This window comes from Carassius carassius, chromosome 19, assembly GCF_963082965.1.
Source record: "Carassius carassius chromosome 19, fCarCar2.1, whole genome shotgun sequence".
NCBI classification, from domain to species: domain Eukaryota; kingdom Metazoa; phylum Chordata; class Actinopteri; order Cypriniformes; family Cyprinidae; genus Carassius; species Carassius carassius.
In genome coordinates this window covers 31621288-31634326 of record NC_081773.1, presented here as the reverse complement: position 1 = coordinate 31634326, position 13039 = coordinate 31621288, and the positions used below count along the sequence as shown (strand labels likewise).

Here is a 13039-nt window from a genome sequence, read left to right as displayed (position 1 = left end):
CTGTGCTGACAGAGACATCTGCTGGTGTGTGGGGAAATTACTGGCACATTAAGCCCATTCCTGTAGCTGAATGTCAAGCTTAGTTGTGGTGAACATCACCCTGTTTCTAAGAAGGCATAAAAAATCACAGAATCACAATGATTTCGTTCATATACAGCATGCATGTTATAGTATACATTTAATAACATCAGAAAGACCATGACCATGTCCTTTAACCTGAAACCTTTAACCTTTTTCTCATTCCTTCAAATCCAGAGAACGTTTGTGTGATTGTTTTCGTGTCTATCAGTGGCTCTGAGGAGATTCACACAGATATTCATTGCATTTCCACTCCCAGACCCCTGCTGCGAGTCCGGACTGAACGCTTTCTCTCTCTCTCTGTGTGTGTGTGTGTGTGTGTGATGCATTGTAAGGTCTTCAGCATGTTACACACTCCCATGATGCCTCTCTGAGTTCGTGTCTGTTTCACTCGTTATTGTAAAGTTGCATGACAGTCCAGAAAAAGGCCTCACTCTTTTCCACTCGATCTGCTCTGTAGAATTCATTAAAAATGCCCCGTCTCAAAAATGTGTGGAATTTTGTTTTGTTCCTCTCACATCCTGAGCTGTGCTCTTTTAACACACGACATGTTCAGCTGCACACAGCACAGTGTGAATATACTGAAGGACTTGAGTGTTTCTCACTTCAGCAGAAGATACTTCAGAGCTGTGTTTCACAATGTATTTCATCCAAACACACAGTGAAGGACACACATCTGCTGAATGACTTACACTGTTTGTCACTGTCTGTCAACATGAGCATCAAGGACTGAAGCCACTACGCAGCTGCATCAACTTGCACACTGTATTTTAGGCAAACATCTGTTTAGTTAGCAAGATGAACAATTTTTAACATTTAACTAGTTTTCCAGCTGAGAACTGAAAAGTTTGTGCTAATGTCTGCTAAAGTGTTTCATGCAGTCTAATGCTTTTTAAATCTACATGTGAAATCAAGCTAACATGGAAGCATCCATCTGCATGTGTAGAATATGCATCAGGACTCTTATGTCTTTAGAAACTAAAAATTTACCATTAAATAACTTCTGAAATAAATCACTCATTTAAACGTGATAATCTGATCAAATATAATATTTTGTGGAATATATTTGTTTTATATATTTTCCAAATAATATTTTATATTTATTACTATTTGTATTATTTTTATTTTCTATTTAAATTTTAGTTTAAGTTTTTGTCATTTTATTTTAGCTTTAATTTATTCTTCGGTTTTAGTTTCAGTAATTTTAGTATGGCAACTTAAATTTATTTAAGTTAGTTATAAAGGCAACATTTGTCATTTTTAACCATTAATATTTCTAATTTTAAAATAAAAATAAAGTTCCAATCTTTCATCAAACATTTATATTTTAATTTCAACTTTATTTCAATGACCAAAAATCTTTTTATTTTTTTTATTTTAGCTTTATATATATATATATATATATATATATATATATTATATAATATAATAACTATGTATAATATATTCTTTGAACATTTCAGGCTAGATAGACAAATTAAACATCTTTTGAACCAAATAACTAAATGCGCCAATACTAAATCTCTCAGACGATATTAATAATCCATTATTCAGAATAATATCTGCTGATACCGATAATTTTGTTTTCTTAAGACAAAAAAAATAGCTCTCTCAACTAATGCTGTAGAGACTATACAAGGAACCTTCTCATTTGATACATTGATATTAAAGGGTAAAAAACCCCCAAAAAACTATTGAATAATATGCCATAATATGTGTTATTTTCAGATAATATAATTACACTAAACCTAATTGTACAATTTTATGATAAAAAGTACAGTACATGGTTTTGAAAGCTTATATTTTGATTCAACACAATAAACATTTTCTTCCAGTCCCTTTTTTATTTACAGGAAATAATCAGCCTTGACCATCGGCTGTTTTTTAACAATCAGATAATTGCTTTTATCGGCCGATACCGATTATTTGCCGATATATTGGTGCATCCCTACAAATAACTAATATTGTTAACTAAAACTAAAATGTTTTGCATAATTGAAATACAGCTAAAATAAAAAATATAAACATTAGATAAAAAACTTTTTAAATGTTAATAAATGTTAATAAGTTAAATAAAATCACTAAATAGTCATTTTATTAAATAAATTGCAGCTAAAAAGAAATATAAAAAAACAACAAAAATGGCAAAAGCACAATAAAATTATTAATGTTTAAAATTAAAAAGAGAACTGAAACTATCAAATTATTATTATGATTATTATGTTTTTATAAGAGTTGCTCAGGCTGTAATTGTAGGCTTCAGCTAAACAGAAGCACCGACTGGATGTGAATCTGTTCCTCATCTAAAGGTCAGATGTATATAAATCAACTGGATGAAGGTCAGGCTCAACACACAGATCTTGCTCAGTGTTTTCTGTTTCCATGAGGTTCTCGAGCCATAAAGAAGAAGTAGAAAACATCTTCAAGCTGAAGTTGTGTAGGATGCATTTCAGAGTAACTGAGAAGGTCTGGTTTAGCCCTGCTGGTAGATATTGTAACTACACCCTCAGAAACAGACATCTTTCTGCTCTGACAGTCAGTCAAAGTACAACTATACTGATGAGATACAGAATCCATTCAGATTCTCATGAACACTCTTTTTAAATATTATTATTTTTATTATAAACTAACAATGTACAGTTCTCTGTTTATTTGACTACTTGTTGCATTGTATTTGTTTTGTTTTATTATTATTATTATAAAAAATAACATTAATATATAGTTCTCTGTACGTGACTACTCAATGCATTATTGATATTAAATGTTTTATTAGTATGATTAATAATAATAATAATAATTACGATTATTTTTACTATTGTAAATTATTATTATTAGTTAATGTAAAAAAATAATGTAGAGTTCCTTGTTCATTTGACTACTTGTTTTTGCTGTTTTTAAAATGTTTATAACAATTATCATTGTATATTTTTATTAATTATAATAATAATAATTATTATTAAATAACAATAAAGTACAGTTCTATGTACATTTAACTACTTGTTGCATTATTGCTAATTTTGTTTAATATTACTATTTTATAATAATAATAATATTTTTTTTCTTCGTCTTGTTTATTATTGTTATTGTTGTTGTAAAAGCAATGTAGAGTTCTCTGTACATTTAACTGCTTGTTACATTATTGCTATTCTTTTTACAATTTGATTTAATTTTTTTATTTTTCTGAAGTCTGGAATTTCAGTGTAATGTAATAGCTTAGATTTATGTTCACCTCATGTTCATGTTGTGACATTTTTATGGCCTTATTTAGATTTTTTTTCTTTGATATTTAAGTGTATTGTTAATGATGATCATAACAATCTCATTCTGGCTGACTTCATAAGCTCTGTTTGTGCCTCTCACTTCTCTACTTTCTGACTGAATGCACTCAATGCAAGGCCTGTTTAACCTTCGAATGAAAACATTGTTAAAGTGTTGAAATCTCTCGTAGAAGGAAAGTCAAGTCAGCATTCAAAGTTTATCTTGACAAATTCCCTTCTGAAGTTATAAAAGACTACAGAGTCTATACAATTATAAAATGTTGATATCCAGTTTTTCAGATTCTACAGCGCTAAATGAGAAAACCCTGCTCTGCAGATCTCTGTAATCATTCCTGTCACGTCTCTGGACTCTCTCCTCACTGTTTCTGTTCATGTGAAGTCTGTGCCATCAATGCAGCGTCGTACCTAGTCACTGAGAGTTTCTTTCTAAAGCTTCTGTGTGACACTAAAGGAAGGAATTCAGCGAGTCCTTTGAAAACAGCCAGAGTTTCTCAATAGAGCTGCTTCACACGAGGACCAAGCCCCTCCAGGAAAATGATTCAACGGATACATTAAACAATATTTTACTGTCATTAATATACATTTATATTATTTATTAATGTTTAATTTGTATTATATTTTTATTTTAATTCTAGTTACATTTTAATATTTTTTTTGTATAATTTTTTATATCGTTTTTATTTTTTGTTTAGTTATTTTCACTTGTTTAGTTATTTTTGTGACATTTAATAATTTTTTTTATTAGTTTTTTCCTTTAAACCTCCTCTTTTTTATTTAAATCTGTTTTATTCATTGTTATGTGTTTTTTTTAGTTGTTTTTTGTTTTAGTTTAATTATACTAATTAGTTTTTATTTTATATTTTTAATTTTCATTTTAATTTGACCTATTTTGTTTCTCTTTTTTTTGGTTTGATTATTTTTATTATGCCTATAGGTTTTAGGTTTTAGTATTCTTATTCAGTTTTTATTGAGTTCTTTTTTTATGACTTATTAATTTTTAGAATTTTGAAGTTTTTATTTTAAATATTTTTCAGTCTCATTTTAATTTTATTTAAAGTTTTGGTCATTTTGTCGTGCACTCTTTTCAGTTTTATTCATTTTTGTTTTATAAAAATATAAAAGTAAAAGTATAGTTTTTTATTAGTTTTATTTAATCATTTTTTTTGTCATTTTCCATAATTTATGTTATTTTTAATTTCCTGATATGATTCATATTTAAAAAATTTTTTAGTTTTCATCTTTGTTTTTAAAATACACTTTTATCTTATTCTTTTTTATTTTATATATTTATGTTAGTTTTATTCGTTTTTTAAAAAGTTTTTATAAACAAATTTCCCAGTTTTTATTTTTTGTAATGTTATATTTCAACTTATTCTAATTAAAAACACACATATTTATTTATTTATTTATTTATTTTAGTTTAAATGAATGATTATAATATATCCAATTAAAAAAAAAAAAAAAAAAAAAAAAAAAAAAATATATATATATATATATATATATATATATATATATATATATATATATATTTTTTTTTTTTTTTTTTTTTTTTTTTTTTTTTTGAAGAAAGGTCAATGACATTTGTTGCTGGAGAGACTATCCTTATATCATATAAATCATATTTCAGAGATTGGATTTGAGCACACACACTAACACTAACATCTGAGTTTCAAAGGTCTTGATCATCAACACAACGGAGTCCAGGCAGTGATTACGTCTCTATCATCAGAACGACCTCTGGCACAAATAACAGCTCTCCATCACAGCCCAAAGAACTAGAGCTTTCACTGATATTCAGCCGTGATCCAAAACGAGTCTGTTTGTGCCAGTAGTATCAGCACATAACAGATCAGATACTGTAAGCACACAGGCTCTCGTCACTGATCGGGACGTTTGCTGAGGTCTTTGTAGAGATCAGCTCACAGCGCGGTGAACAATCTGAAAAACTCTCAGCTATAAAACAGAAGCCTGTTCCTGAGAATCTTCCACTCTTTCTCTGATTCTCCTTTCACTGAAGCTGTTTGGCATCTTCTGAAAGGACTCTTGGGTAACAAATGCTGCTTTGCAGGATCTTTCAGCCTTCAGGCTTCAGTCGAGCAGTAATGCAGCAGGAATAGTGATTTGATTAGAGGCTCTACATTCAGAGTCAAACCGGCTGACATTTCTACTCATCTACACTGAGCGCTTATGCTGTGGACTGCACTGCTTATATTACAGACAATATATACCTGATAGATATCTGATGGATAAAAAATTTATTTAATACATTTAGATAAAATAATTTAATCTGGTTCAATATAATAATATTTATAATTGACCAGTAATAATAATAATAATAATAATTATTATTATTATTATTAGTCAACTTATAAATTAGTTAGCTAATGGTTGACATTTTAAATTATATTAAATATATTATTTACTCTAAATTAATTGGTCATGTTGTGGACCATGTATTAGAGATGTAACATCATAACTGAATAAACTGAATAAAATACATGATGTAATAATAATTATAATAACAACATTATTATTTGTATTATTATTATAAGTAAGCAAATGGTTAACATATATATATATATATATATATATATATATATATATATATATATATATATATATATATATATATATATATATATATATATATATATATATATATATATATATATATATATTTTTTTTTTTTTTATTATTATTATTATTTTTATTTTTTATTTTATTTTATTTTTTTATTATGTGCACTAAATTAATTGGTCATTTGTGGACCATGTATTAGAAAATAATAATATAATAATATAACATATAATTAGTTATATAATTTGCCCTGAATTATTATTATTTTTTTTATAAATTTGATACCAAATGGTTAGCCTTTGATTTTTTTTATTAAACTAAATAAATTAATCATATCTGAACTGCATGTATAAGACACAGTCTCATAGCTGATAACATATATAAAATATCTGATGTAATAATAACAATCTTATTCATAATAATAATAAGTATTATTACTAATAGTCATTTTGCATTATGTATATTTCTTCATTTGAGCGACCCTTGTTATAGATTGGGCGGGGGGCGGGGCATGGGTAATCCCTGTTGCTGACGTCACGCGCTCGTGCACCTCCTGCTCTCAGAGTTGGCGCGTCAGTGTGTCAGTCTGCGGTCCGTTATCCGTTACTAGACGCTCAACAGTTGATGCGACTGCGACAGAAGAAGTGCTGGGACGCTTGAAAAAATGGGTAAGTAAACTTGAAAACCGACTTTATGAAATCCACTCCCGCTGTAACGTTAGTAAGAAAGTTTGAGCGTTTTTCCCCTCAGACAGTGACGGTTTACCTCAGAACGGACGCGCGAAATGTAACGCTCGTCTTTCTTTCTTTGTTTCTGTGCAGAGTTTGTGTATTTCTTCGTGTCTGACACGTTTGAAAGTGTCCAGCGTTAGTCCAGGTAACTAATCAGCCCTGAGAAGTGAGATTATGGATTAGACTAAAGAGGTTTATCACCGCGACCGCATTTTATGTCAACCGTGACCAACAGAAACGAGTCAAACTCCTCACGTTAGTAAACAACAGCAGCTCTAAAAGACTGTAGTTTCACAGCAGTTTGTGTTTTGTTGCCTGTAAACTCGATTCAGTTTGAAATTAGAATGGAATTGAATTTTCCATGTCCTCATCTGTGTTTAAAACGAGTTTCAATCTGGTCCACGTTAGCGATGCTCTTCATGAGGATTGTTTGTTTTCAAAGAGTTAATCACTTTCTGACAACGCTAACACAAAAATACTATATAAGCATGTGTGTTTCTCTGCTTATAACTCAAATCACTGGTTCTCAACTGAAGTTTCTTCAGCTTTAAACTGGGTATCCACAACCTGCATTGTTATCATACAAAACTATTTAAAAACGTGTATTTAATATGGTTGGTTGAGGTTTTCAGTGTTGACTTGTGTCTAATTTAATGAGATTCTACCAAGTGGCGAATTAATTTGCACCAAAATACTGAAGAGTTTTATTGGATGCACAGATTTGGACAAAATTTTGTCTTACCTTTTGAATGTTTGGTTTTGTTTTAGGACACATGTTTTACATTGGACATCCAGAAATGTCAACTGTACAAAAAGTATTAAAAATTATATAATTTCATTATATAATGGGGTTTCATTTATTTCCTTTGAGGCGTTTGTTAGCTTTCTTCTTATTTTTTGCTCTGTTGTTTGTAGGACAATAATTCAATTTGGCACACTTACAGAAGTTTTCCTGAATAATAATCTGCCAAATTTTGGGGTCTCTAAGACCGACTACGTTCAAACCCGTCCATTTCGAAATATGTCTCATTTGATAAGCTTCCTCCAAATTGCAGATGAATTTGCATTGGATGTACAATGTTTGACACCAACAACGACAAAATAAAAATATGGGAAGGTTTTTTTTTGTTTCAGGTTTTCTGCAAGTCATAAAAAGCTCTTCATTTGCCCTTCCACAAATGAAGGCCTTAGAAAGATCTTAAATAAGAGAAGATAGTCTTAAATTAATAAAGACATGGCATTAAATGTTGCATTGTACTGCAAAAAAAGTAATATCCATGTCATTATTTAGAGTTTACAATTCAAGTCTAAATCTTTAGATACATTTATTGGATATTCAGCTAATTTGACACGCTTTTACCAAGTGATAGATGAATTTGCACCAAGATACTGTAGAGTTTGATTGGATGTGCAAACTTTGACAAAAGTAGAAAGTCTTTGAGATTGCTTGTATTTATTTTACAATGCTCAATGATATGATTAGTTGCATTTGGTTTGCATTCAGATTTGCTTTTCTCTGCTTTCTCTGAACCTTCATTCATCAACACTTGTGCTTTATCTCAATGTAAAGTCTTGTGTAATGTGTCCTGCAGATGTTTGGATAGATGTGGAGGTTTTGAGCGAGTATAACAGTGTGTATTGTGTTGGCTCTCTTGGTTTCCATTCTGAAGCAGGCAGAAGAGGAGAGAGAGGCGCCACTTCCACGGATGTTTACCACTATTTAAAAGCCCCCGACTGATTTATGGGCTTTTGGGATACTAAGAAGGGCTGTAGGCCAGATGGGCGATCACTGAGTCAAGGATAAACGCTCTCTCTGTCTGTCTATCTGCCTCATCACTTAGTTGTCCGATTAACCTGTTTTTAGTTTCAGAACAGTAACTAGCATTTAAACTTGGAGCAACACAAACGTAGATGTTCTGAAGAATCTTAATGCAGCTCTTAATAACTCTTCAAATATTTTTCTAAAAATAGAAGTTCTGTTAATTTAACAGCAACGTACTATGAATGCTTACTTCTGCCACAGAATAAAGAACTAAACATTTTATCTCGCAATTCTGACGAAAAAAAAAATAATTGTGGAATGCAAACTCAGAAATTGAAGTGCAACCTCAGAATAGCACGATGTTAACTTGCCATTGTGAGATGTAAAGATTTAAACTAAAGATGTATGCTATAGAAAAGAGATATGAAGAGCTAAATAGCAGTTGTGAGTTAATAATTTGCAATTCTGATGAAAAAAGTCAGAATTAAGATAAATAAATCAGAATTGCGAGATGAAATCAAATGTGATAAATAAAGGTGTAAATGAAATAAATAAAAATGTTACTTAGAAAGATGTAAATGCACAAGTGCGACTTTAAAACACCCATTATGAGAAGAAAAGTGTAAAAAAAGGGTAAAATGTTAACTTACAGTACGTGATTAATAATAATATGATGTAAACTTAAAACGTAAAGATATAAAAATCTAAACTCAAATTTATGAGATGATAGCTTAAATGTTTAGATATAAACTTGCAAATGTGAGCTAAAAAGTTGCAGTGTAAATAATCTTTCATAATATAGAGATTTGGAATGAAATGAGGGCGAGTAAATTTGGCTGAACTACTGCTTTAAATACTCAGGGTGATATCTTGCAAGCCAACATCTTGTTTTTATTTATGCTTTGAAGTCCAAAAGCATTGCCTCGTTAAGTCGATGCTGTTTCATCCTTTGTTTTTTACGGCGTGATCTCCAGCGCGTGTTCCACAGAAGTGAGTTCTGCAGAAATGTTTGGAGGAAGCTGGCAGGAGTGAGAAAGCAGACGGAAACAGAACAGGTTTGATTCAGTCCGCTGCAGCTGATAGTGTGAGAACGTGTGAGAGCATTGGATTGTTCTCTCTCACAGCGCCGGCTTTGTTTGTCTAGTTCATCGGCTGTGTCTTTGTGTGACTCCAGAGACTGGTAATGTGAAGTGGGTCCAGTGAGTTGGGAGATCCTGAGGAGAATAAAGCAGTGAAAGAGGGGCCTCCTCAATCAAGTCCTGCAACGCAGCTGCATGTAAACCATAGTTAGACAAAAATGAACGTTTAATTCTTTGGATATTTTTCAGTTTTGTGAATAGCTGCATTTGTGATATACAGAATATGAGGCATTGATTCGAATGCCAAATTCTCTTTTATGTTCCATGGAGAAAATAACATACTATGCAAGCTTATTTCAGCCATGCAATAGAAAAACAATAAAAGGTAATTGTGACTTTTTACTTCACAGTTCAGACTTTCTTTCTCAGTGTTCTGAAACTAAAGATATGAAGATAAGAGATACAAACTCACAATTCTGAGAAAAACATGAGAGTTGTGGGACTCAAATGTGCAATTATTAGTTTATTACTTGCGATTGCAAGATATAGACTCTCAATTGTGAGGAAAAAAGTCAGAATTGGCGAATTATAGACAACTAAAGATTTAAAGATAAGATGTATAAAGATGTATAACTTTAAATTCTAAGGAAAAAAAATCTGAATTGCGAGAGGCAAACCTGCAATTATGAGTTTATAATCTACAATTGTGAGAAAAGGTCTCATTTGCTAAATGTAAACAGGTAAAATAAAGATTTAAAGAGATTTAAAGATGTATACTCAATTGCCATTTGGACGGGAAAATAAATCTGAATTGTGAGATGCAAACTCGTAATTAACATTTTATAACTTGTAATTGAAGGATATAAACTCACTATTGTGAGGAAAAAGTCATAAATGTGAAATATAAACAAAAGATTTAAATAGAACTTGTTCTTTTTGATTGACTCGTTAAAAGAAGCCGTTCATAAGAGTTGTTTGTCAGTGAATCAGAATAGACGGATCATGCTGTGTGTTTGTGGTTGTGAGCAGCCTTCAAAGACATCATATTAAAAATTTGTCTATATGGGTTTTGTAATGGTGTTGTCCACAAAAAGCGACCAGTGTTTAGTTTTTACATGCAGTTTATCAAAATTAATCAGGGAATTTCATATATTTAAATTAGGGGCCAAGCCCACTTGTATTTGTTAATTAGCCCACAGTTATGATTCATTTTTATGTAAAGCACTTTAAATTACCAGTGTGTATGAAATGTGCTATATAAATTGCTTACAGTGAGTAAGAATTGATCCTAACAAGTCTAGCCTCAGTTCTTATACTGTAGCTGTTCTCATTCTCTTGTGGACGGTAATTTTTTTCATTCTGGAAAGATTTAGTCACTTTTACATTCTGCCAGCACTGCCTCAGTGTTTACAACATCCAGAACAGCACAAGCGTCGTATTGGCTTGTAATGAAATGTTTTGATTTGATTCACACGAGAGTTTATATATTTAAAATCTGTGGGTGTGGTTGTGGTTGTTTGACTTGGTGGTTGTGTCATAGTTTGTCACATTTTGAAACATGTCATCTGTTTGTCTTGTGTCTGTTGTTGTCCTCTTCTGCAGTGTGCCAGTGTGTTTTTCCTAAAGTCAACATGAAATCCAGATTTACCCTATTTTTTGTTCCTTAAGGCATGTCTCTTGTCTTGTTGTGTGTAATGATTCATCAGTGCATGTTGTTCCAAAGGAAAATGTTGTAATCTTTTATCAAAACTTTCCACTTCTGAAATGACCCTTTCAATCCCTCCTGACCCTTTAAATATAAAAACGCCAGTTTTTTTTCTCAATACATTCCTAATGGATACTATCAGGTTCCTTCCACCAATCTTTTTCTTGTTATGTTTAACTCAGAAATGCATCAGATTATTGAAGTTAAACGAGTTGCTAATGGCATTTCATGTTGATTTTAAGGTTGATCCATCTGTGCACCTTCTTTCTGGACCATAACAAACATAATTCTTTAATTCCCATTATTAATTATGAAGTGTTATGACTTGCATTCTTCTATCAGCTTGACCTTTGACCCTTAACACTTAAAATGGACCTGTTTTTTGTTGGAAACTTGGAAATGTGTTACGTCTTCTGTCTGGAGTTGATGAAAAGCTGTATATATTTATTATAAATATATATTTATTTTATTTTTTACAAATATTTTTTACCAGCATGTCATGTTACCATTATTCAACATCAGCGAATGGTGCAATTGCAAATGTTTGGTTAAATTATTGAAATATTAACTCAAATTTAGCTCAAATGCGTTCAGCTGAGCAATATCACAAAGCGAGATTTCGTTTCCGAAGCTCAGTGATTTGTTCAAGGTGTCGTGATGGAAAGGTCAAACCAAAGGTCATCTTCAGATGTTTGACCGTGCAGTGTAACGCTAAAGAAACAAAGATGGCATGATGTGTCCTGTATAGCTGTTGCTCTTGTAATCTTCATCTCCTCGCTTCTCCCAGAAGTAGTTCACTGGTCCTGTCCATCATGTTTATTTGTTTCTCCTCATAATCACAGCACACAAAGAGCAGCATTATGAGTGGAGATATGAAATGATATGGAGGCGGTGGTGCTGAGTGGGAGTGCTTGCTCAAGCATGGCCAATTTCCCTCACATTTGGGCATCAAAGGGCCATTCACCAGACAAGAGGAGCAAGAGCGAGTCGAATTTGTGGCCTTGCCCTGAATCGTTTCAGAGCCATGTGATAGAGCTGGCAAGGAGCTCAAAAGTGTTCGTTAGAGATTTATAAATTAGTTTATTAGTGCTACTGAAATCTCCAGACTTCAGTGGTTGTCTTTGGCCTTTCCAATCCAAATGTCAGTGAGAAGACTAAAGGGCAAACCTGTTATTTATGAAGAATGGCTCAATAGAAAGATCTACCGCTTTGTTTGCAATCTTTTAAACAATTTGTCAGTTTTTAAGTGGCTGAGGACAGCTTGGGATGTTTTTTACCCAGATTTTTGCCATTATGTAATGTTATTAAATAGAGACACTACTAGTTGACGGCTGTCAAGACTAGACAGTACGATTAACATCAAAATCCCTACAAAAGGCTTAATCATTTTAAAACTCTTAGCCATGATGGTTGAGTTTAAATTGCTTTTGATGTAAAATAGTGATTTATGCATTAGTTTGCGCTGAACATGTGAAAAGCTTTGTTGAAATGATTCACTTTGCATTATAGCACATATTCATTGTACAGTTTTTCCATGACACCATTCAGCATTGCTGTGTAGAGCGTATCGATGGGAAACAGTGGAAATAAATCGATATGTTTTTCCCGGTTGACCTGTTTATATTGCTGAACGCCAAGAACAGTAATAAGGACAAACGAGTAACAAAAAATGTAAACAAGAATCAGTCATTTTTACATTTCTGGGTCAAAACGAGGGAATCAAGCCATTTTATACAGGTGATAGAAAAACCTGTCAATCATATGAATAAAGGGACGAGATTGGTTGCTGCATTGAGTATAGGGCTGTAGAGTTCATACTGTAATTTCTG

General features: G+C 31.7%; 1 protein-coding gene across 1 annotated transcript in view; it reads left to right on the top strand.

Moving 5' to 3' along the window:
• The first annotated feature begins 6463 nt into the window (after nt 1-6463).
• Nucleotides 6464-13039, top strand: part of gpm6bb (glycoprotein M6Bb) — a 36938-nt gene continuing 30362 nt past the window's right edge. The window contains exon 1 of the mRNA XM_059500698.1: nt 6464-6601. Coding sequence (XP_059356681.1) covers nt 6598-6601 — 4 coding nt within the window. The 5' untranslated portion in view covers nt 6464-6597. The remainder of the gene's footprint in view (nt 6602-13039) is intronic.